The 26,892-nt window shown below is 39.8% G+C and overlaps 1 protein-coding gene across 1 annotated transcript; it reads right to left on the bottom strand.

The window, feature by feature from the left end:
- Positions 1-270: 270 nt before the first annotated feature.
- T265_11903 (hypothetical protein) lies at positions 271-23,880 on the bottom strand (the record flags this gene model as incomplete). Its single annotated transcript, XM_009178725.1, has 12 exons — positions 271-502; positions 2,344-2,532; positions 4,702-4,846; positions 4,891-5,027; positions 8,417-8,646; positions 9,803-9,949; positions 12,557-12,800; positions 14,178-14,375; positions 15,586-15,663; positions 18,316-18,439; positions 22,218-22,472; positions 23,612-23,880. The coding sequence occupies 12 exons, from the start codon at positions 23,815-23,817 to the stop codon at positions 413-415; spliced, it is 2,043 nt and encodes a 680-aa protein (XP_009176989.1).
- Between the last annotated feature and the right edge of the window lie 3,012 nt (positions 23,881-26,892).

The raw sequence follows: 26,892 nt of genomic DNA, 5'->3' as shown, positions 1-26,892 counted from the left end.
CACTGCGCTGCTAAAACTAGATGACATTAGGAGATGGGAAGGAATTTTAATGAATCTAAGCTCCTGCGGGACAACTTACTGCGCAAAACGCGTCGAACAAAGTGGAAAGCATCGCACTGTACGTAAAACAGGGTGCCGCCCGAGATGCGGACGTCTTCTGGCAACCACGTTCTAAGCTTGCAATACGGAGCACTCCCACTTCAAAGCCCCAGGAAAATTGGCTTTCATGGACCAACCCCAAGTTGACGGATATTTGAAAATTGATCATTGAATTTCGGAAGATTTGGTATGATCATTTATTCATCCAGAGAGCTATTATAGGAAGCAATGGCGTGCAATTATTTATGTCGGGTGTAAAATCAAGTTTCAGAATATTTTGAATGCATTACTCGAGACATTCGAGTGGGAACAATCAACATGCTAGATAGGGGCATTTAATTGGCCAGTCTATGACCCAGACGACGCCATCGGTCCCAACTTTGTTCCACTTGAGAACCATTGCCTGTAACAGTAACGGAGAATGTCACGATATTAATAGCATTTCAGCGTAATTCTGTATGAAATAGGAGATAAAGACGCAGACGGAACATTCTGCAGGCGCACGAAAAGCAAACAGAAAAATCCTTTTGACACTTATTAGCTGCGAATATCGCATGCCACATTGGGTCAGCAATGTGTACTGATAGGCAAGTAAAACCTTAAACGGATGTCACGTGATCAAAAACACACCGCATGGGGCTTGGAAATGCTACGTGCACTACAGCTGGGCGCCTGCTGTTTTTGTTATATCAGCGCGGAACAGGCAACAATGATCGTCGGAACCAAGTATCAGTCTTGTTGTCCGCAAAAGGCACTCGAAAAATAAAAAAATGTCCTCCTCAGAAAAAAATACTCCCAAAAACAAATATCAAGAAGAATCTCACAGAAATAGACTGTCTTGAGCAGTGTATATGTCGCAAATGCATTACAAAGACAAGTATTAGGATATTGTTTGTTAACCTTATGAAGTATCCCATCCGCTAATGGTTTCAGTCAGAATTAGAAGACTGAGATATACTGCAGAGCTGTTGGTAGGTACTAGAACACCACACACCATAGTTCTATGATGAGATGTGAAATTGTCTCTTTAGGCAAAAACTTGTATAATATATTGTTCAGCCACGACTAGTCGAGTGGCCTGCACTTGGGATGTGGCTCTGCTCGTCATACGAGTGTACAAATCAAGTTAGCGTGATCTGGTGTTGATTGGCTTCAGATCAACGATTAGCAGTGCAAAGTTAACGTGAAATTTTTCAGAGACAAATACAGCACAGTAGAATAAGATGTTGTAGTCCGACGTTTCGATTGCCGTGGTGAACCTTTTCCAAAGATTTTTATTATCGAAGTGATTGCAGAAATCTTTTGAAAAGTTTGCTCAAGGTAATCAAAACGTCAGACGAGAACATTTTATTTTACTACGCTGCTTTGCTTTTGAAAAATTCTATATTATACCTACATCGCGCTCATTCTATTTAACACTATCCGAGCTAAATTTGGACCGAAACTTGTCAGAAAGATTAACTTGTCATCAGATATTCGCTTAAAAACCCGGATTCTGCAGATGATCATTACTCGAACGATCAATTTGGGGGTCATCAACGACCACTCAAAATACTGAAAAAAATCTTTTTACAGGCGAAAAAAGGTTGTTGATCGAATTTTACAAACAGCGGATGTATATGACGAAAAACGCCATTCAGCAAGAAAGAAGTTTACAATGAAAGACATGGACAGAATATCCTGTGGTTATAAAAATATGATACTCTGGCAATAGAGCTTTGTAAAAAAATACCTCAGAACGGTGTGTTCGCACTCCAAAGATATTTGTGTAAATCTCTGCATGTATTCTAAACGCGGTATTGAAATCTTAAATACGGACTCTTCCAAGGCCGAAATTATGGGGCACATCCTGTAAAGCTGTTAAAAGTTTTGTCTCCTCAACTAATCGCTGACCGATCTGAATAGCGATTTTCTTACCATACACGGGAAGGATCGAATCAATGTCCAGGAATGTTGAAAATACGTCGCTTATATTTTGACGCTACAAAAATCAGATTTGGGATACAGAGTCACCAGTGAGGAGAGTCGCCTTCTGTCAACAGTAAGCATTTAGTTAAAAAGAAGACCCTTAGAGACGGGCACTACATCTTCCAGCAAAGGTTAGTTTTAGGTCCAACTTTACTGTGCCCAACCGGATTCGGTAGGGATCCAATAGCTGTGGCATGAAAGGTGTGTAAACTTATGGTCATCTGGTGAATTTGTGTTTCATTTGGATGCACTTATACCATATTTCAATAAACATACCCATAAGTCTTCTGAGATTTCCGGATGCCCAATTAGAGTATTTCCATCGGGTTGAACTTTTATGGTCAGTTTCACGTAGCCTCCACCCCTCTCCGGAAGCAGTGTATCCACCGTCTGAACGGAAGCTCTTCGCAGAAACCCCTCCTCACCACCAAATAAAGCATGTGGAATTGTGTGCAACTGAAGCAGCTGAATAAAATCCAGGGGAAAAATTATCAGAGATTGACCTTCTGACGCAGTCATTATTGCAAAACTCATCAAAGTGTTATCAAAATCTGCTCATTAGTATGCACTTTTAGAGGTAAATAAAGTAGTCCTACCTAAGGTGTATCCCTTTTTCAGAAGTTTTGTGGATATAAACGGTGACAATTAATATAAGTCATTTTGGTAAAATAAAAGAGTGTGGTGTAAAAAAGGGATTTTCGGACCCTTCATAACTTTTTACTTTTTGGTGATTCGATGTTTTTTGGCTGTTTCCTACAGAAAATTGATGGCTCTAGTAGCTATCAGAGGTATTATTAAAGAAATTCTTCAAAACTATCAATATTACTTGAAACTCCTCCGTTTAAAAGGTACGCCGTCCTTGCCTGAACCCAACACAGTGATAGATAATAGATTCTAGGTAGGAAGTTAACTTTTTCTGGATTTATTTATACAGTCCGCGGGCATTTCATTTGCATCACCTAATGGCCTTTCGCTGCATTGGAAGCAGCTGTTTGGGCTGTGAAACTAACTCCAACATTTCTTTCTGAAAACTGCGCCGTAACTCATAGTTCGTCTGGCATGAAAACGAAGACAAACTTCTTATGCTTGTCTATTTCTAATTTTTCTTTTTATCCTTATACATTCTAATGAAATGTACCTTTTCAAATGCTTACAAAATTACCATCTTGAGTCCCATAATGTTAAAGAGCTAAAAATTTTCTAACTCGTAGTTGTTTCGTGGTGCAGATTATTTTAATTTCCTTTAAACTGCTTGAAAGTGTAAGAGGCGGAAAGACCGCTGAGAATTCTTCTACCGGTCTTATTCAGCAACCTTATGAGTAGTACACTCCGTATATATATGTAGGCGATATCTCTAATATCGTGCCAACTGAAACGTGAGGCGGCCTGGTGCAGCACATTCAGCTGCATGGAGACATCACAGTATGTTATTAAAATATGATTTGTCATCGCATTGGTATCCTGAACATATTATCCCGCAGGCTTGCAATCTTGAATGAATGACCCGGATTGCCAGCTGGCATGCACTGCATCTCTGTTTGAAAAATTTTGACTCCTTTGTGCTGTTAGTGGTTTGTCTCTGGTTCTTAAACTCTGTTGATTGATTCCTGTGGAATTCAATCGCAATTTCAGTCGAAACTTCCTGCTACAGTTGCTTCCATCCGAATAGACTGATAATTGGTTGTTACGTGAAAATTATTCCAGGATGGTTGGGGAATTACTCGTACGGCATCTGTGTGATGTAACAGAAAGAAGTAAGGTCTCGAACTTTGCAACATTTCTACTGCTGCATACTGGTCGACAGTTTCATGTGTGACTCCAATCACTAATCATTGTTCATAGGGATCGGAGAATATTGACCTCGTCTGATGAAACAAGTAGGCGACAAATAAATTCAAAATGCAGCTAATTTACGTTTGATTAGTTTCTGCGGTTCAGTTGGCTAATGTTTTGAAATCACCTTTTTGCCTAAACCGCTGACACACAATCTGCACTTTTACGCAAGCTATCTATACTTAAGCCTGGAGTTACCTCTGCTTGTGAGTACGTGATCTTTGTCAATTTCTTTGAATGAATTCTGTACACAACTGCCCCGGACTGAGCTACATTCTCATCATATTACTTATATGGCCTCTGGTTTGTTCGTTTAGCTCGGACACTTGGTTTCAATGGTTTCACTGCAACTCGAAGTGAAGGCAAAGCAATGAGGTACGTCAATAACAGCACATACCTGGTGTAACGCTGTATCACGATTGAAAGTGTGCAACTCAGATCAGTGAACAAACCATCAATCCATTACTCATGTTGGGCAATCTACGGTTGTTTAAATGCGGATCTCTTTGCTGTTTTGCGCGAGAAGTCAACCACTAAACTCCTGTTTAGCAAAACGTTATCTAGTCAGGAGTTTGTGTTTGTTCCACTTCTCTGCTTTAATGTGAGATGAATTGTTCCAGAAAAGTTTTGTTACAAAAATTTTCTTCTATCTCAGGCAACTGTGGTGGCAGTTCAGCGCAATGAAGGATGGACTGCTTACAATAATAATATAAAATATCAGAGAAATTTTGGGGTCTCTTAGTGATCTGCTACTTGATTTGGTAATTACGTCTGGCTACCCAGCTGATAGAACTGACTCACTTTTCTGGTTTGGTCAATTGTGTATCCATTCTCCAAATCCCTGGTTTTCCATCCCATGTCGATTGGCGCCAAAAACAATGTTTTGCCCTCCATCTTTGCAAACTCTTGTTGCATACCCGTCGATTTGATCTTTTCAGCTACTTTCCTTCATGTAAACAAGAATAAATTTTAGAATAATTATAAACTTACGTCAAGTTTGGTTCATTTTCTATAACATGTATCATGTTTCTATCTGGAGGGAAATTCAGTTTCTGAACGGGATAGATGACGCCATCTCGGAAGATCATTGGTTTTCTGTTTCTTGTTTGAGCCGCATTGAAATTGAGCTAAATGTGGGGATGTTGGAAACAGAAGGATAAGGTCATTTCATGTGGATATGTATCGTAATTTGGGAATGTTACTTTGCGAAATATATAGTACATGGTACACATGCAAGAAACACACTAAACTCTACGCGAATCATTCTTGTTAGTTCACTTAGAGTCAGGTTCCGTTCGACTAATCACATTTGGAAGCCAGTTACTAGATTCCCGAAGGTGATGTGACGAAGTCATAGTTGGAATAAATGCAAAATCAGTATGTTTGGACAGTGAGTTTGACTACTGTAATTCACAATCAAGAAGCATGCCCATCCTTTCAAGAGCAGCGAACGAGAATCACTAACTCAGCGAAATACAAATATTTGCAAACAAATTTCGTTTTTCGAAAGGCTCACCGGGAACCCAGCTGAATCTCTCGTTTATTATGTTTTTTAAACTCGGTTCCGCGTTAGTCTCTCGAAAACCAAATTTGTTTGCAAATGAAATGTGTTTCGCTAATTTCGTGCAATTTGGTTACAAGCATAACATAAGGTTGACGGAAACTCAGGGACTACGCCTACCTGATGATCCCCAAGTAGGGTGAAACCGGTCGTGGGCTGTCGAAGAAATTTCAGTAAACTCATGAGTAGTGCATTAAGTACGGGAATTACTAACCTTGATGCTTAGTTCTCTTTATTGAACGTCCCGCGGTAGGTGGGGCCTGCAACCATCTATTATTCTGATATACAACTTAACTCGCAAATTTATTTATTACTTGGATGTATATTATTTCTCAACCTTTAAATTATAATTCAATGAAAGTCACTAGTGGAACGATGGTACAAACACCCATCAGTATTCGGATTCAAAGATAACCAAAAGCTGTATATCGTGTTGCATCTGTCAGTAACCTGATAATTCACCTAAAACGTGTTGAATTTTTACAACTCTCAAATAAAATGCATGTGATAGGGGTGTTGTCACCGTCAACTAGTTTGAAGACGGATTATGGCTTTGCAAGTTAACCACATTAATTTTGACGTACATGCTTCGCTACGTTCGGCGTTTATCGGTATTATTGAAAGGGTTGAATGATCGTTGAACACATAAATCGTTTAGATCTAGATGGTTTATCAAAGCCGAGTTTACCTGTCCGTATCTGCATAACATTGCGTGTTTCTATGAAGCACCCTTCTACGGGTAAACTAAGTAATATGAGAAGTAATAAGAAAGTTTCTAGTTCATTATCAGTCACGTTACGCTCACAAAACTGTGTACGGGTGTAGTAGCGGTACGATGTGTAAGGCACAAAGTAAACGGAATCGGTCAATCTGGAATAATCCACTTTGTTTCAGTATACTGATTAGTTTGTGTCCCAGGCAATCCAAAAAACAATCCAGCAAAACTATTGTCTGCCATAAGAATGAGGTGGTCAAACAAATATTGACTTCTGCTTTCAAACCCGCGCCTTTTATAAATCGATGGACCACTGATATTGCTGCATTCCAATAAGTAGTCTTTTATCGTGATGCCTTATGCTTATTCACGGTGGCTAATCCAAGCCGACTTTGTTGTGGAACTTCTGTAATCAGCGAAGTTCTGTTTAACTGGATGAGCCTAGAGAACATTGTCAAAAGTCCGTTGTTAATTCAGCATACTACTGAACTGTTTCAGCTGACCTGAGGTGAAACTAGATAAGACTGGTCTATCCTGTTAAGCGCGCTTACGCCACTGGACCGTTTAGATCTGAGTACCGATTTCGGAATTGATAAATAGTGTCCGAGCTCCAATTTATTTTTTGAAGCAGTTCATCTATGGTTTCCAAACCCTTGGACAATCTGACTATTTTTTGAAACGATTCTACCAAACGACATGTACTGGAGACTCACTGACCAAAATGTAGCGTAGCTACATAATTGGCTTTCAAGATGCTTCTCCCACAGTAAGTAGTTTTTCCTTACAGCGAAGATTCCCAGCTTCAACTGATTAACTGCCATGGAAGAAATGAATAGAAGTATAGTCCAATGTAATTTGAAGATAAATTTTTTTCTTGCTGATTTTTTATGAAGAATTATGATTACCGCCGCACAAGATCCCTAATGTACTTTCTTACTAAGAGAGTGCTAGAGGTACAAATATATTGCCCGTAGGTTTACATAGCTGTCTGGGAAATAAATACTGAGAAAGGTGTGAGAACACACTGTTCAATCTTTTTTTCATCTTAACCAAACAAAATCTATCGAAATGATGATATAAAGAATGAATATGTCAAAAAATTATATAACTAATTTATACAGAAATGGTGTTCCAGTAGTGTTAAACCATCGCAACGAAAACCCAAAGAGAGCAGTGCAAGTAGACAGCTTAGAATTTCATTAGTTCTCTTTAAGTTTGAAATTCGCAATTTGTTCCTACGTTTAACGTTAAAGCAGTCTGAATATCTGGTTACTATTGGGGTCTTCACAGCCGTGGAATTCGCTCAAAAGAGTCATCAACATAGACCACAGTGTTAGAATATCTAACAGTGCGTTGGATACGTAGAAGTTGATGCACCAAGCTCAGATGTGTCAATATGCCGTGGGTAAGTGTCACTGTGGGTCCATTCGGCAAACTGGTCGGTCCATTCGGAAAACTGGAGATTAACCTCTCCGACAGGATAAAATATCAATTGAAAACGGAAATTGCTTAAACGGCCTCCACTACCGGACATGTCTTTCTAAACTTACTTTGTTCCTTTTGGCTTTTTTGTACAAAAACTTTTATAACTGTAGTATTTATCTTATCAATCTTTGGGGGAATTGAACCTGCGTTAACGTTGGAATAGTGAAAAGCATCTGAAATGGTGTTACTTATTTATGGGACATTAAGGGAATGCATATGAAGCGGCTGCATGCCATTAAGTTACTAAAAATAAATGGCGAAAACATAGCTCGGCTAATGATCTCAATCATTTCGTTTCATTAATGAAAGTTCTAGTTCGGATGACGTTCCTTCTCCCAGCTGCCTCTGAATGCGCTTCGACAGATTCCACTCTGATTGTAAGACATTCACACTTTAGCTGCCAGAGTTATTCCTTTTTTACATGGATTGATCTTTGATGGTCCTGGAATATACTTAGCTGAAAACATGATAACGCAAGGAAGCTTTTCATTTCTTAACTTTAAGTTGCAAATGTGTCTCAACCAAATTTTGTAAAGGAGCCGTATTTTTTGGAATTTTTGTAAGGTACCATGTAATAAAATGTATGATTCATAAAAAGCAGATTTTCCTATTTCGCGTACCTTTGTGTGAGAGTCTGGTTGAATTTTTTAAGCAGTTGCAAGTACACATTACAATCCGAGTGGACACCATTATTATTCTGTTGTTGAGGTGATTTTAATGAAACGTTGGTTAGTGTACGCTTGATCTCATCTTACCCTTCGTCCATCTCGCCCTGTGACATAATGACTGAAAACGGGTGGATGTTCTCCATTGGGGGCTCTGTAGTCGGTCTCAAATCGATATTCTTGTCCAAAGCCGTTGAACTTAAATGGTTGTTTCATCATTTTGTCCGTAAGCATGTGGTGGGCATATACTTGACACTTGTACTTCCTGTCAGCTAGCATTCGTTTTGCCTCTTCGAGCTGATTTCTTTTCAAGGTTAGCCCTTGGATAGGATAACAAATGGATGATCAAGCTAACTGATAAAAACCTTCTAAAACCAGCGTCCGATATAGCACATTATGACACCTAAGCTATAACATCTGTTCGAGTGTTTTTACTGAGTGCAAAAGTCCCAAAAGTTAGTCATTCAGTCGATAAACCACTGCCTTCGGATAGCAATTTTAAGTTGTATCGTAATATCCTTTCACTTGACAGCTAAAACATTTGTTTACAATGCAAACGTGTTCATTGTAATCACTTGCAACAAATGTGGAACAAAGGAACAGTTACAGCTTCTCAACTGGTTAGCTAGTATGCATAAATAAGCCAACAATTTCTGACTGATGACAAGTTGGGCTTCCAGAAAGATGACAACCCTTGTTCGTCTGATTTTTGGTGGACGCATCAGAGACCCAGGAAACAGTAACATTCTACCAATATTTCAGATGACTTCTTGCACACAAACCGCTAAGTGAATTCGTGCGGTTTTATTACGGTTAGACATACGCACAGGGTTGAAGTGACGCAACGCGTTTGACAGGCACGAGGTACACCCTAAATACCCCATCTAACCAATTCATCAAACTAAGTGTGCATACACTATCTGCTCTGGCGACTGCAATAGTATTTACTCAAAAGACAGCAGCATGCAGTTGAGTGGCTAATTGAAATTTGACCGCACACCGAAACCAGTCAACTTTTTTTCCTTTTTCCCTTATGACTAATTACATCTCTGCTGACGAATATCGCTCACAGTGATCCAAACGTTGAGTCATTAAAACTACAGTTATCCTTGTTTACCCAACACTACAAATTATAAATTCCAACAGAAGACTGTTACTTTACAGAATCTTTAATTTTACGTTGGTGTGCACGGCTTCAACCTGCTTTTCATATCAGGGAAGGCTAAATACTTCAAGCTAGTTCATTCAACCTTCGGGCCAGTAAGCCAGCATTTTTCGATACTAAAATGTGTACAATACGGTTTTAAAAAGTCGGTTTGTTTTTCTGTGTAGATGACGCACGACCATGCCCTTGCCTGGCGATTTGATGCCCGTGTTGTTATTCAAGTAATGGATAGGCCATAATGAGCGACTCAAAGCATACCATCAGTTATTGCTTAGCGTTCTAAATCAGACTATCTATGGTTTTACACGTACATTTAAAGGCCTCCTCGTCTGGCATTAGAATCACATTGGCTTTTGTGTTTTTCACCACATCGCAGTCTTTGATTTCACGCGCAGATTGCAAAAGTTTGTGTTGCGGACCCTGCGCAATGCAGTTGATTGCCTCATTGAGACTGAGGGCTGCGTGATGTAAGATAAGGCAAGAATAAAATTGTGAAAAAAATTGCGCAGCACGGCGACAACTTTGTGTACGAAATTCATGTGAGTATACGCAAAACCAATCTAAAATCACGAAAGAGAATTTTCCGCTTTTTCCTCATGACCATTAGAGTGTCTGGGGGTAGAAAATGCGTCCTTAGCAGTCTGGTAACTATTTTGAGATTGTTCGTACAAAAATGATTCAAAAAGATTTTTTTCCGTCAGTTAAATCAAACAAGGGTACAATTGAACGCAAATTACCGTAGGCTTTTATTTATTGTATGATAGTTAATTCTGTTTTATCAAGCACTTCTGTGAAGTTCTGCGCCATCGATCATAATCGTGATTAATCAGCAAGGCTTAATGTATTCAATCGGATTCAGTGTAATTAAGAAAACTTTCGAATAATCTTGGTCTTTAAAAAGACGTTTTGCTTTTATCCGCCTAAACGATGTATGAGAATAGGTATATTTAGGTGAATTAGCAAGGAAATGCTGGGAAAATCCTCATAAGACCAGTGTTTAAAACTAATGCATCCAGTTTGATCTAAGTAAACCTTTGAACTTTCCCAAGATTCCCATTAGGTTTTCTAATTTATAGGTGCATGTTACCACCATTTTAAAAGGCCACAAGCATTAATTTCCTCCTAGACATCTTCAACAAATTTTCGTTATCTTCCATCATGCTTTTTTTGCTTGCAGGTAAGTTTGATGACGGCTTCGAAGACACATGTAATGTTAGTTCAAACACCAAGGACCAGTGACATACTCCGTCGCATAAATTGCTATTATGGGTACTGCTCTACGAGGACCAGAGGTCATGGTGCTAGATTAAGCTCCGAAAAACATGATATTTGAGCTTTCCGCACATTGAACTAAAAATGAAGCCGAGTCCTCGAATCAAGACACATTTTCGTGAGTTTTGCATAAGCACTTCCGGGGGTAGAAAAAATTTTAGTAGAGATTTTGGGTGCTCTCTAAAATGAATCAATTTTCATAAAAATATAGTTGTCCAAATCACTTATCTACATAAGTCCGCAAATATTCTAAAACGACTCTAGTCGTAGACCTTTTTGTTTAAATACAAGAAATGAAGTATATTTATGCTTGAAATAATGCTTAGATGACCGTGTGAAAGTAACGTAGGTTAGTGCAGTCGCTCGAGAACTTGCCTCAAAAGGGAAGATTAATGAATAAGTAAGAGGTCCATTCCGTGAACTGATACACCTTTATTTAGTTAACCCCATCTTTTTGGTAAGATATTTCTATGAGAATGCAGCTGGAAAGAGTAATTCGGTAAATACTTTATCCCTACAGCAAACCCTAACATAATTGCTACCATGAATAACGATGTTAACAATGCTTACTCAAGGGCCACTTTAGTACTATAATAAACTTCGAATTTTTGTACCCAGGCCTTTACTAAAACCAAAATCTTACGTTTTGAATGCGGTTCTGTCCACTTCAAAGTGATTTAAATGATTCAGGAAAGGATTCAGCTGGCGTATTGTTTTTTGGACATGTATTTAAATTACTCCTGCCTGTTAGAATAAAGCAAAAAATGGATTCAACACATGTTTTGTCCCTTCGCACATCCTGTACAATCTATAGTACACATTCCTAAAGGGATAGTCCAATTGCCCTCTGAGTTTGTAATGGTGATGAAAGCAAAATATCAAAAGTCCGTATTTTTCCAGAAGATAGGCGGACAACTAAAGTCTACTGAAATTTGAAGACTAATTTTGCTCACAAAAGCCTGCGGTTAATATTTTATTGTAGACCTTGTTAGTTTACAGGATGTAACCTCTCGAGGGATGGGGATTATCATCGTTGGACTGGTTACAATAGGTTACATTGGGAGTTTTTTGGTCTTCGCTTCTGTGATTTTTAAGAGTTCTTGCTGTCTGAAAAACCGTAGTGGGTTGTGAAAGTGCATGCGAATAGAGACTGATGGGGATTCGAAAGCTTGCCTCCTAAATTCCTTACGTTGCTGTAGTACATGTTTCGATTGACTGTAAAACACAGTAACGTTTTAGGAGTACCGTCAATTGAGTAGACCGATTGAGCAATGAGCAGCCAGAACTGCAATGCTTTTGACGCTCGGGTTTGATGTGAACGCCGTGTTCATGCCCATCTCTTCAGGACCTAAAACTTATCGAATAATTGCCTAAACAACGCAAGCCGTAAAATAAATACTTTACTGACATGAAACATGAATCCGCTACTGATCTAACACGTCCGAAGCAACAAAGTTTGTAAACCTGAGTACTACCATTTGGTTCAGCACCCAAATTACTCAACAGCCGCCTGTATAAAGATCAGAAAAAAAACTGAATGCAGCAGAAATGTAAGCTGACTTCAGAGGGTTTACTGGACAGGTATTCCAAAGAAATATTTAAGATCTCTAACGGATGATTCCCAAAAAAGCTCTTGTGTTGATGACATGTTCAACATTCGATTATACGAGCCTGATCCAAACAAACAAGCAACCATATGGTTACATAATTCAGCTACTGTTACTGGACAAATTTATCAAGATTTAAGAGAAAAAAACGTTTGTTAGGATGAAACTTGTGCTCTGCAAACTCACGCAGAAGGGAGGTTGCCACCCGTTCAATGATGTGTACAACACCAGTTTTTGACATAAGATCCTTCTTAAGGAAAGGAATCTGTTGACTGCATGCATCTAATACCGCTGGGTTGCCATCAGAAGTAAGGGTTAGTTTAATGTAGTCGGCAGCTTGTGTCGGTCCAACATCATTGGATTCTTGAATGATTGCTCCGGAACAGATCATTTTATTAAGGACGTGGTGGTTGGCCAGGGAAGCAACAGACTTAATGAAAAGGAAGGGAAATAGCATTAGGAACTTAGCTACTTCCATATTTTTAAAAAAGAATACACAATGACAAGTATTCATGTTTTCTTTCATCAGTTCATTACACATCCAATGGTTAAAATAAGGAAGAATGAATAAAAAGATAATACTGGCTATTAGGTTAAGAACTCGAAAGCAGGAAATTGGCTTAGTTAAACCCAAGTTCCATCATATTGGATACTGTAATTTTTACTCTGGAGTGCCAATGACACACTGGGTTAATCGATTCATGTCACATGATCGAGACAGACTCAGTTCTCTTCTGAATAATTAATGACAGCACAGTATCGGAGTTTGTGATTGCACTGTGACTGATTCGACCGTAGTCAAGTGATGCAGTTAGATCGACATTGGTAGCATATTATATAATGGATCTTGGGAGAGAGCTCTCCCAAACAGAGGTTATAAGTAATTTTCTTATATTTGGCAATCACCTAGTCCAAGTTGTTTTATTTTGGTCCTGAGTCTCAAAGACAAACACCGAGCAATTTTACCTTGCTGATTAGTTCTACCAGAAGGCTTACTCACCTTCAAGAACAAGGAGTTTAGATAACCATCTTATTAAATTCCTAAAAGCTATGTGATTTACAAAACCAACATCAGGTTTTAGCGAAATATACTCATTTGCAAACTAATTTGGTTTTGCGAGACACCCATCTGGAACCCAGCTGATTGTCTCGTTTGTGATGTTTTATTTCTAGCGATTTCCTAGTTACCGAAAACTTTTTTTTATACGGTTTTTGCGAACATTCAGACGGCATATTTTTGGGATCTTTCTCAATTATTCTCACTCATTAGGTTTGGCATCCATAAATTTACCAAGCTTTCTTTGCACTTGAACAATAAGTTAGATAACGATAAGTATTAAGTTGAAAATTAGAGCTAAAGTAAAACACGGCTGCCATCCAATTTACTATTTTCTTTATCGTATTTTTTAACCGGCCGTGTAACAGTTTCGTGGTAACAATGTTCGAGATGTAGTATTTACCTTGCTACAACACTAGCAACGCATTTGATAAAGACTATTCGATTGCCCCTCTTGCGCAGCGCGTAGCATAAAAATGATTAACTGCATCTCTCCTCACCCTTACTTTTGAAATGCGTGTTTAAATCTATACGCCTCTACTTTGGTATTCAAGTACGAAATAAGATTAACGGGGGCTGAGAGACGTGGACTACGATAAAGAGATAAAGGACAAAACCGGTGGTAGGCTCTGGAAAGATTTTTGCCCTCTGTCTAAGTAATGCCAGATCAATGATTAGTATACAAATTCAGCTTTTGTCTGTTGTGTTTTACAAGAGAGTTTGTCAAATACGTTTTATGATTTTACTTACTGCACCAGGTCCAAGACGTTTTACCGCATCGTTCCAAGCATCGTTGGTCGGAGCAAACACCGTGTACAACTCTCGGGAATCACGTCTACTCAGAGCATTTTTGGTGTCAGGTGGCAATGCTTGGACAAAGTTTGATATATCTGGTTCAGCTTGAAGGCGGTCCATTACGGAAGGATACTTTCCTGTCGCCGGTAAAGCCTGAATTATCCAAAATTAAGGGAAATATTCGGATTATTCACTGAATTTTGTAGTTAAATTTTATATGTTTGGAATAGCAAGTACTGAATATAGTTCAGCCTCAGTTAACTAACATACAGAAATTTTAAAAAAAATTGTTCAACAGTTGATCTATCTTGAGCTTTGGCCAAAGAATTTTATTAAGAAGCTTTAGTTGTTAAGTTATTTCGAGTTATTCTAAAGCCATTCAGCTGTGCTAATTGTTGCTAATTGCTAATTGTGAAAAATTCAGCGTTCTAAAACCCCAATTAAAAGTTTCCAGTAAGTTTGCATGAAAGCACATTCCTGAGAAACCAGTCGCTTTCAAGGTGGTCAGCTTTTGCAACTTGTCTGATAAGTTTTATTTAGAATAAAAGGTGTATAGTTCAAGGTCGTTTGAGCAAACTATAAAACTATGACGGTGACGGATGGATGCATATGTGAATGCCTTTTTTGGAAAATCCAAATGCTTTGTAGACGATAGACAAACATGCTTCACACTTTGTACCACCATCCTCTATCCCGTGAGCACTAAAATATGTGTTTTTAGGATTGACGGGCCAAACTTTTGGAATCTGTGGATTAGAATTTACAGACTTGATGAGGTTTGATCATATTTTAGATAATATGTATACTATGGGTTGAGGTTGGCAATGATGTTACTCCACCACACGTAGCCCAACAAATTCTGATGAACGTCATATCACTTTCAGGATTGGACCGTAACTTGGTTATAACACACATCCAAATCGCCCCTGGTTTTTTACTTTCAAGGTACCCATGCAAGCTAAATACAAGCAATCCGTTTGTCTTAGCCAACAGCTATGCAAACCGAGAACGGACTCTTTGGTTCCATTTCTTTTGCAACAAACGCAGAATGGTTTTGTTATTTTACAGTTCACTTTCATTGGTTCGTACCTTTATTACCGGCTGCTAATAAGATAAAATAAACCTTGCTTTCGTGTCTCTTACAGTAAGGATTGCATCATCCCTCCCAAACGGTTTTATGACCCTGTGGCTTTCGAATAAATTGTAACAGTACCTTGCCCAAATGGTACTTCTCTAGCTGTGCCTTTCCGGGTTGGCCATGCAAGAGAGGGAACTCTTTTCTACATTTAAGCTGGCAAAGTCGGTAATCCTGGATTCATCAAATGAGCGTTACTGGATGGACGTAACAAGGAAAGCCACTTACCCCGTCTGTGTAGTGTATTAATCCATTTGTAGTTTCATGATCCGTGCTCATCAGCATCCTGCATTCGACGAAAGTCAACTAAAATACGACGCGGAATGTAACAGAGATCTGTCTGAATTGATGACAATAAAGCCTGCTTTTTATTCAGCAACCGCGTTAACAATTATCAAATTGTTGCTTGCAGTACAACACACAAAAAAGAAATCAGATGCTCTTGTAACCACAACTGTTCACAGAGATGTGAAGACTTTATTTATAGATCGGCTGACACCACGCTTGGCAGTTCATTCACAAATGTCCCATTACCGTTTGAGATGAAAACAGTAATGGACCGCTGAGTGAGTTTTCTTACTCTTTTACTTTTTGTCTTCTGTCTCCAATTATACCTCATAGTAACTTACGCCAAAGATATGGGCCGCTGTCGGCTTTAGCATGTAACGTAACGTGATGGAAAACCCATCCAAAAGTACGGCAGTAATATGCTCTGGTGTGGTAACGGGGTGTTTGTTAACTTTGGTTCTAACAAGGATCTAGTAATACAGGCTTCCTTCCCCCTTAAACACAGTATTTCTCTCTAGCTGTGGCATGAATTGTCTCCAGCATCTTTTTTGTTGGCCATCTTCTAAAGTAGAGTTTTCAAAAGATAGTCCAACTCAACTAAGGGCGCATGTAATTTCTGACCCCAAGCGGACACTGTAGTGTACGCTCCACAATGTTCATCAGGTGAACACTCCAATTTCTGGTAACCTCCTTCGAAGTCTTTCTAGTATTCGCAACTAAGGCTTGCGATTTTTTAGTCTGATCAATTCATGACGTTGACTAGATTCGGATTGTCATTCAAATCCCTCGGATAATGGCTGGCGCCTCTTAATTCGTTTTGACTAACTAGGACTCTCCTCACAATTGACTCTTCTTTATAAACTGCGACTGAAAGATTTGATTTAGCGAACCGATATATGGTTGGGAGTTTAGAATGAAGATTTTTTTAAATACTCACTTGTATTGTCTAAGCTAATTTCAAGGTTTGTGGTCGCCTATTTTTATCACCTGGAGCAAAGAACTTTGAATAGTTTGTCTCGGCGTTAACAGAATAAAATTTCCCTTTTGCAGAGGACAAAGTTGTCATATGTTTTGCAGCTACCAACCAGAAGCAATTGGCATAGATGCTGCAATGCTTCATATTAACGTTATTGGCAGAGGTATCAACGATGGTCTTACATATTTTAAACGCACCCTAGAGGATCGAGAATTTGCTTTTGCTCACTGATATTACGTTCACTTTCGCACAGCGATGGGTACCCGTAGCAATGACGCCGGTCTCCGGCGAATTTTACAGCTAAAAACTAGTGACCGTTGTTTGAATTTCAATGAAATTCTTGCTTTTCGTTTTTTAGGTGAATTGTTTGGATTTTGGATTTTCAGGCATGGCACACTTCGTCTACCTGCCCATCATTCCCTCGTAAGAAAACAAAACGAAACGGGTGGGGCAAACGTGACTGAATGCTTTTGGATTTTCACTTCAGGGTACTGTATCAAAAGAGGAAACGTTTGATGACCTGCGATCCGAAGAGTGATGGTCCTGATTCAAGTTCTTTGCGACGTTCGCATTATTAACTTGTTTATGTACTTTTAAACTTCTCACTTAATCCGGGTTCGAATATTGCTATTCAGTAAGAAATCTGATGAATTTACAGTCTTACTCAGCTGTGGAAGGATATGGAAAACATTAAACCGAAAAGAACGTCTAGAGTTTAAAGAAGCCCTAAAAGCCTAAAATCACTGATGTTGATTGGTAGTTTATTTCTATGTTAACAATTACACAGAAATAATACTGTTGCATGTGAGTATTTTCTTGTTTTTCTTTAAACCTTGCGTCAGATTCGGAAACTGTTCGCTTGACAGCTTCCTAGCCGTAGAAGGAATGCATCGATAAACTATCGGCTTTAATTTTACAGAGATTGGCAGAGCCATATGCGTAACACGAGGTATCAATCCATGGTATATTGTGCGTAGAGCCTACTAAGTCCTAATCTCACTGACTGGTTGATTGTTGGTCTGTCAGCCGAGCGTGGCAGATAGAAGGCAGACATCCATTCACCAATCAACGTGTCATCGCTGGCGCTGTTTTTAGCGGGTGAATTCATTTTTTGCCTGTGCTTAAACAGTATCTCATGGCTCCTAAGTGCTTGGTTGGTCCTGAGGTGGTTGTCGCGTTGGCCAGTAGGTCGCCGCAGAATCTGAATTGCGTTTGGATCTGAGTTGCGTTCCCCTGTATCCGGTCGGTTCGCTGAACGCCATCTTTTTGGCAGTTCTGTTCATATGTTGTTTTTCTTACCTTGTGGTTCGATTTTTTCCATTTGGTTCGTTCATTGAGTTGCTTTGAGTGGCTCGGGATATCACTTCGTCAGACAAAGATTTAGCGAATCGGGAGTGTGATATACAACCTTGTTTGTGGCAGCTAGCCGCTAATAAGTCTGAAATTGGGTGGTTAATGGGCTGAAGTCTGAATGTTGAAGCCTGTACGTTCGTTCATATTATTTGGAGCTGGGTTTTTGATGTAGCTCTCTTTCTACATCTAACGATACCAACAGGCCTTGAAAAGGATAAGCACTATAGAATCACTCAGGATTTTTCCTAACTATTAGAAGCAGCAGGATCTACCTAATGTAGATGAGTTATTCATAGTGCAAAAGTGGGTAAGATAAAGCACAGCGAACGACTGAACATTACTCCAGTCGAGTAACTGGTTATCTTCAGGTCCACTGCGTTCTCGTTCGGAATTTTAGCTCCATTAACAAAGCTTGGAGAATAGTGGCGTCCTTGTGCGACCAAAGTCCTTGCAGAATTATCACGTCTGTTGAAGGATCAACGAGAGAAAACATATCAACCAGTTTCGGTCTCTTTCTAAGTCTATGTTGTCACATCACGCGTGAGATAAATAAGTTATTTTTAGTCAGCACGTTATAGTGTGCATCAAAGAATACCAGATAAATACCGCTGCTGTAACTAAAAGAATATAAGCCGGAAGCACTTAAGCTACAGAATTGTCTTTTATGTTACGTTTGGGTGGAAGGTGTATTCCACGGTTTGGAGTGTTGTAACCCCGGAAATTTTCATCCTTATTCCGGGTGATAAAAATGTGGGCCGAACCGGGACTCCTATTCGGACTGTTAATTAGTCCTTTGGATTAACGTCAGAGGAAGTGCAAGGAATATCTTTGGCAATGGTTCACTCATTCAAACAACAAGTTCCATTGATTCGACACATATACTCGTTTGCATAGCTATTTGGTTTTCACAGCAGATTCAAATGAATGTGCTGCACCAAGCCGCCTCATTCTTCAGTTTTTACTTTATTCGAGATATCACAGTCCATTGTGTAGATGTACCACACTACATGTAGGGTCACCAGCAGATTCAATGAATGTGCTGCACCAAGCCGCCTCATTCTTCAGTTTTTACTTTATTCGAGATATCACAGTCCATTGTGTAGATGTACCACACTACATGTAGGGTCACTGGAAAATCTTTAAAATTTGGAACAAGCTTATAAGTAGTATGCCACATTCATACAAGCTTAATTGATGCTTTAAAGGGTTGCATTGAAGAATTCCACTATGAAAAAAGAGATGGTATTTAATGAACGCGCAGCTGTTCCAGTACACGAATGAGTTCAGTTTAACGAAACTCAACAGGCAGCAAATATTTATCGATATATATTTCTACTATGTACTCGGTAAGAATAGTGGGAATGATCAGACTTCTAGCGCGCACTTGGGTATAACTGAGCTTGATGGCGATCACAGTGGCAGTGTTTGTGATACAGTGTGCGCACGAGGCAGTTGTTTCTGTAGTACAAATGATGATTACTCCACTTGCTTTGGCTCAGCAACTCGATCTGGCTCACTGACAGGACAACAACAAGGACTAGGACAGTGAATGATGTGGATACGCAGATTAACTTGATATATGACGAGGATAACGTTGATAGGAAGAAGGAAAACCAACTCCTGTTGCAACGTTTTGTTTGATTCCGCTTCCTTTCGTCTAACAGCCACTAATGTGGGTCAACGTGTAAAACAAATTACAAATAGGAAAAGAAATAAAGACTAAAAGTTTTTGCCTCCTAGGTTGAGCTCAAGAATACTACTAGTGCCGTTATTTTCGTCGACAAGCCAAAGCCTTAGTGAGTTAATTTGAGCAGATAAATGTGATCAGTGGCTCCGCATAGCAACAATAGGAAATAGATTGCATAGATAGAAAGAGACTCATTCGTGATGCCACTGAACCTTGTGCATAAGATGTTTAACTTCATTTTTATCTTAGGAAAAGTACGTAAATAGAAGGGTGGCGTATAAGTTAGTTCGGAAAATACCCCATGGACTTCAAACGAACACTTGTTAAGTGCTGATGAAAGAAACAGTCCTTTGAGGAGGTAATCCCCTGATCCCATCATGTCGGTGACTTGAAGTACTTCAGTGTTGAATTTTGGTGGCAGTCAGCTGTATTCAGAAGGACCCTAAAGGACCATTAAGCTATGTCACTCTTTCAGTACGTAGCTATCATGCAACCGAAATAAGCGCGATCCGAAGTACTGCTAGGCTACCAAAGCCTACACAACATAAGCAGGAGGGCAACGTTTGCGTTCAAACTACGAATCTTTTGGTCGGTGTCCCCGTGCTGTGACCTTGAATTACCGACGGCCAAAAGAACTAGGTAATAAAAATCGTCGTCCTGTTGGAGGATCTCTAAATGTTACAAGAATCCAACTTGTCAGTTTTACTGGCTTGCAGATAATAACTCATCACACGATTCTCAATTTGTTTAAATTCCTAAAGGAAATTTTCCAGTTCATAACAGATGCTTTGATGTCAATTGTCCGGTTCAGTAATTTATCGTTTCAATAGACCTCTGAGCTGGAAAATTCAACCGGTTTTTTAAGTACACGACGAAAGAAGTAATACACACCTAAAATCTTCTGCTACCAGTTTGGTTATGCACTGGTGTTCAAATCCATTCCGCTTGAATAATGTGGTGGAAACACGAAGAATGCGCAGTGTTGATCAGATGTTTGCAATCAGACAGAATAGCGGTTGAGCTGAAGTGACTATTACATCAGGAAAACAGTCAACTTAAGTGCTGTGAACGCGGCATGATGGAGTATATCAAACTATAATAAGCGTGAAGTATAATAGGTCATTTCAATGAAATGGGAGCACTTTATCTTGGTTACGGATTTCGTGGCCAACCCGAACCTTTTGAACCACACAAATAGTAAAGGCCAAATGGGAAAATGTGTATGCGGTAAGGAATATTACCTATGTGTTGTATTGTGCGGTGGCCGAGCTATTGATTACGCCTACGCTGCGTCTGCCAGACTACGCGATAGGGAGAAGACAGAGAACTGGGGACACGGCTGTATTGCCAGGACAAAACATACAGAGCGTCTGCGTAAATATATAAGATGACTAATTGGCCAAATACGGTCGTTCACTAGTACGTTCCGTACAGCCAATGGTGGCGTTTCGGTCATGAACACTCTCAGGCCCACTACGCTGGTCGTGTTTCTAAGCCGTTTGGTGAGAGCCGCCAACTCACCTACTTTCCGGACGTGTCGAACCGATGGTGACCTTGGGGATGCGTCACCCTCTGCACATGTACTTTTTCTTCTGTCTGGGCGTGCCCTGACACTGAAATTCTGTTGAGATTTCGCTTGGAAATGAATAAGATGGACTACCATGAATCTTAAGCAAGAGCTTACATGTGTGCGTCTCAACAAGAGTCTGTTTATCAGCTGATAACTCTGAACGCACTTGTTTGCACCCTTTGCAACAATAGTGTGCGTTATCTGCATCACTTTACTTCGCCCTGACTGTTCTTTCAACTGGTTCAAACGATACGCAATAATCTTCATCTCAACTATAATAAGATGATATTACTCTCTTAAAAATAAATCAGAAAGTATTTTTGTGTGAAGTGAACTACTTTGTATAATTTTTTTTCTTTTTGTGGATCTTTTCAGCCTCCTCAAATCAGGACGGCTATTACAGTGGGGCTTGCGCAGCCATTTTTGATTGAGTAACGAGAATTGATTCACACAAGTACGTATATCTTTTCTGCCTTTTCCCACAGGGCTCCTTAAAAAATGAACGTGCCACAAACAACTTTGTTGTATTCAAGCAAAAACTGCAAAATCGACTATCGAAACATCCTTCCACAGGCTCGGTCTGCTTGTGCTGAAAAGCCGGGAGATGCTCTGTAACTGCTTCATCTTAGTTAATAAACCTCAGTGCACATCTAAAGAACCTCTAGAGAGACTCGACCTGCGAAAATGTGGCTGTTGCGTAGTCAATATAGAGAGAGAATGACATTATGTTATGTTTTACGGGCAATTGCTACTGGCTACGATGTTCATAAGAGCTGACACTGTTCCTAACAAACTGATTTGATCATATCTTATTTGAGTAGCTAGTATTTGCAAAATACGCTATTCGGAGGTCTTCAGGGGGCCTGGAGTTTTAGTTTATTAACGATGATGGAATCCACACGTTTTTTAATGAAGACATTTTATACTATTTCGGTAGAAAAATCGAAAGACGTAATAAGCAAGTCATCCGTACGCACCCAACCTACCCGGTATAGTCCAGTTCTGCATTTTTTATGTCCTCGTCGTTTTGTGGAACGAATACAGTGTAAACTTTTTGTGATGGTTTTGCTTGCAAGTCTTGGATGGCCGTGTTTTCTTTGAGAGCCCGAGCCGTATTCGAGTTTCCGTTGTCCTCTAGGAATGTGAGCAAATCTTTCCATGTAGGATCCCGTTGAACGCATTGATTTGGAATAATATCACTCTTTGAATAACCAGGGCAACAATCGTACACATAACGGGTGCTATACAAAGCAAATGAAAAGAGGAACCAGGATTCTACTGATTGTTGGTGTTGTTTGCGAGAAATCAGGTCTGAAACTGTCTTGCTATGCTCAGTGGGTGAAACCTCACCTCGCTTACTTTTTAGTTACAAATAAGCGGTAGCCAGCAATCAGAACAATGTGACCAGAGTTTACAGCAGCAAGCCTGTTAGTATGTGGTAATTATCCATCCACTGTGATATAGCGAGTTTGATTCCTATCCACGCAATCGTGTAATTGAAAATTTGAGAGTCTAGAGGTGGATTAGCGGCTCCTTGTTTATAACTCCATCAACTACGGGTGGTATAATGTCAAACAGTAACTTTCTGGAATGACAAAGGAAACGCAATAACTTTGACAGCCCTATCTGAAAAAGGTTAACTAACTAAATCCTCATTACACAAACAAAAAACAAACATCTCATCTTACGCTTGCGTACCTATTATTACTGTATGATTACAAAATATCATCAAAGTTTGATACGGTCAGCGTCAGGTTACACTAATAAAACCGTTTCTTTGTAAATAACATACGACGACAGCGTCGCTGTTTGACGAGTGTGATCCTAAAACGTGATTTCGTCAGTAACAGTCTAAAGAGCAAAGTATTCAGTTTCTCGAAGACTCCTCATCTGATAGATTCGATGAAGCGCATTTAACTAACAGTGGATTTGATGAGGCTATCAACAGAACAGCAAGTGTCACAAAAATAATGGCAGGAAAGAGTAAAGTGACTCAGCAACTATGGGGATAGTTTCCCTCACCGCAGCAACTGGACGGAGACAAATTGAGCTGACTGGATCAACCGATGCAGTTAAGCTGGCAAACTTTCCATTCAGATCTGCTTTTTTTCTGGTAAAATACATTTTAGTAGTTCTTAGCCTAATGATTGTGGTTGCCTTGTACGATTGGCAGGTCATAAGTGTTACTCTCACATCCACTATATAATTCAATGACATTTTGTCTTTAGTCTTCATAGTGTGGTCCATTTTCTTGCTCTAACATACGGTCGACCAACAACAATTCTTCTTGACCTCTCTTACTAAATCTTGAGGAGAGCACAGAAACTCAACAAATAAAGCAGCAAGTTGGAATATAAAAAATTGTCAAATGCAAACATACTCTGGTCTCAGTCCATGCGGGAAGTGACACATCCAACAAATCACAGGCAACTTTTTCGATCCTTTGACAATATAGGGGCACATGTTTTCTCCCGCGCGTTTCTGGGCTGTATCAAAAGTTTGAAAGTTTCTGGGATCCGGTGGCCTGTCATTGCTCAGCACCGTTCCAAGTAAACCTGCCAAAAATACCGCTGTCCAGGACAGCATGTTCGCTATGACCGGTTCAACCTGCAAATGTTTGGTGACAGTTGGGACGACTGAACAAGTGGCAGAACATCGATGGATTAAAAATCTTTAAATCATATAAACATTCTACCGCTCGTGAATTCAGGGCCGGTATGCGGGACACAATGCACCAATACAGGACATTAGGTAGTCAGTGAACGTGCACATTGTGTGTCCTTGTGGCATCGTGAACCGAGATACCTAATAACACAAGCTACAAGTACGACAAGCTTCACCAGGAAAGTCAATCAAGAGGTCCTGAATTCCAAAATGTTTCGTGTCATATGTAGTCCGTTCCACTTGTGCTGACTCGATGTCGCCTTTTACAGACTGCAAGTTAGGTGGTGCCACTTGATCAGAACACGGACGTTTTACGTTTAAAATACGCTGGCTACAGCTGGCATGCATTGCAACAATTGTCTCCGGTCTGCTGTATAAAAAACTTACTCAAGAACGTCACGATAACCTGACGGCAATATTTACATGGGGATGGCCGGGTCTTATTGACTAGTAAGTGAAATTATCAACTTCCGCGTTAGGCCTTCGGACAATTACTGCAGCAAAACATCCCTACCATGCGTTCATCTATATGCGTATTGACGTTGCTCGCCACAGTACATATGGGCCGTTCGAGCACAAATATATGCGTGAATTTGATCGGTTATTCGTAAGGAAACTTGCCTTACCTTGCACTTAACCTAACTTGGTCGGTAAAACTCTCTGCTACCCGATCCCGTAGTTTCAAATTACAGTAGTCAAACAGTATATGATAGGTTCTTTGATGCTTCGAAAACGGCCTTCCCACAGCTGACCTTTATTTTACCAGACCACATTCCTTTGTTCGACGTCACATGTCGTATGACAAAAGAAAAAAGTCCTCAAGCACCGTCAAAGGCGAAACCGCACTAGTAATTCTACGAACATTCAGGAACCATGGCCTGCACTTCTTTTGAAATATGCTAATGTACCTCGTCCGACCACGGACAGATCATAAATCCCTAAAGACCATACTGTCCGTCGACGTACCGTTTGTTTCGGTGTTTTAGGCCTTACAAAGCTTTTGTAAATCGATGTTGTCTTTCGTAATTCGGTAGCCAAGTCAAAAGACTCTGAGCTTTCTTCGGTATTACTCCTGTATTTGTCATTATCTGCTCGGATGAACAATGCAGCGTGTAGGATAACCAATCTTGACAATATGGTGTATCCAGTTGGGGTTGATGTGACACCCAACCTTACTATGTTGGAGTGAGAAGACCTTGTTATGCAAGCACATGTGCTTTTTGAGTACGTCGATCCGTACATTACTACATTATTAAGGTCCAGTCTACCACTTTTCAGATACAGCAGCACTGGGTTATGTGGATTTTGGCAAGTGAAGTTTAAACTACACCATAGTCTGGCTCATTATCTTTCCATAGCTGTAGGAGTAAACCGGTAGAGTGATGCTCACATCTTTTCATTCGTATGTCGGCCTGATCTACAATCGCCCGCAAAAGGGCAGCTGATGGCATGCATAAGGCTACAGTAGTCACCAATAAACCAAAACATTTTGAAATTTTTATTTAGATTTTGTCTCTGCTTCAAAATAATAGTAATAAATAATGGAAGCGGATCACGTTCACATAGATATAAATACATAGGTAGTTGCAGGCAACATAAGACGCTTTGGCGGGCAGACCCCTCTGACATTCGTTTTGACTTTTGGTAACTATTTCAAAATGTTAAACCTAAAACACAAAACAACTATTGAATTAAGTAAGCAATACTTTATCTACTCAGAAGCGAGAGTTGTGGAGGAAAAAAACAGTAATTTGACCATATTATTGGCTAAGCGCTAACTTGATTTAAGGTGGATAACAGAGATTATGCAATTTTTTTCTCTTGTTTGATTAAGCCTTTGACGAAAAATTACACAGCTCCTGAATCTCATCGTGTGTTTCGGTGAATAGAATATGAGTTGAATCAGACTTCATTCTTTGTTCATGGTCCTCTACTTGTTCGTCCGAAGGAACAGAATAAATTCAACTGCCACGTGACGGAAGTTCCGAGCGGTTGCTTAGATAGTGAGCGTTTTTATGCATAGGGTATAGTATTAAAAATAAACGTCCCGCCAAGGATAGCCTGTGTTTTGCATTGATGGAATCGGTGTTCACCCGAGGAAGCACGATTCAGTTATGATTCTCGGCTGCTTTCATTTGTACTCCATACAAAGACTGAAATTCCAGCACAGTATTCTACACGTTAACAAATTTTGTCAGCTTAGACTAACTTTAGAAGGCTGGACATCTGAGTGCCAGTTCAGATAAAACGCATCCAGTCTACATCCTATGAACTCTGATAACTAAGTTTCAGAATTTTTTCACTTTTTATATTCTTAATTCAAGAGAGCGCTAGAAACTCACACCGTTATCTTATCTAATATTTCAATGTAATTCACGCACCTATTACTCGGAGTTGTTACAGCGAACAGCCTCCGCAAAGACAGCTCGACACAGCAGCCTACAAACTCACATCAGATCTACCATCAGAGAAATATCATTTTTTCACGCAACTGTCTATGACACCACACAAATTAGATCTGGACTGTATTGCGAAGTGGCATGAGTCCATTTAACTTTGAGGGCTTGAAGCGGCAAGCCTACGAGCCGCTTCAAAACCTAACCTGATCGTAATGATTTACCTTGGAGTATCCATTCATTGGTATCAACGCAGTCAGCGGTCCTGAAAGAGGTAAAGTGTTTGCTCCTAAATTCTAGAGTTTACGATTTCAACATAAGTAGGATTGAAAAGTGCGCACTAAGTTAGGACTATCGACTTAAACCTCCAGCTGACTTGGATAGCTAGCCATCTGAGCCTTTTGAATTGTGCTCAACCTAATTTACTTAGCACTCATATATTATATGGCGTGCGATGCAGGCAGATTAGCTTCTGAAGTCTACGTATCCCACCACCTAATGCGCGCAACAAGCCTCTAGAACCGCACCACGTTAGACTTGCATCCTGCGTGGGTCTATAGTGAACCTTCGATGATACTTCGTTACCATATCTACAAGTTCC

Source organism: Opisthorchis viverrini, assembly GCF_000715545.1.
Source record: "Opisthorchis viverrini unplaced genomic scaffold opera_v5_636, whole genome shotgun sequence".
NCBI lineage: Eukaryota > Metazoa > Platyhelminthes > Trematoda > Opisthorchiida > Opisthorchiidae > Opisthorchis > Opisthorchis viverrini.
Note: the sequence above shows the minus strand (reverse complement) of the source record. Positions and strands in the feature narration are given on the sequence as shown.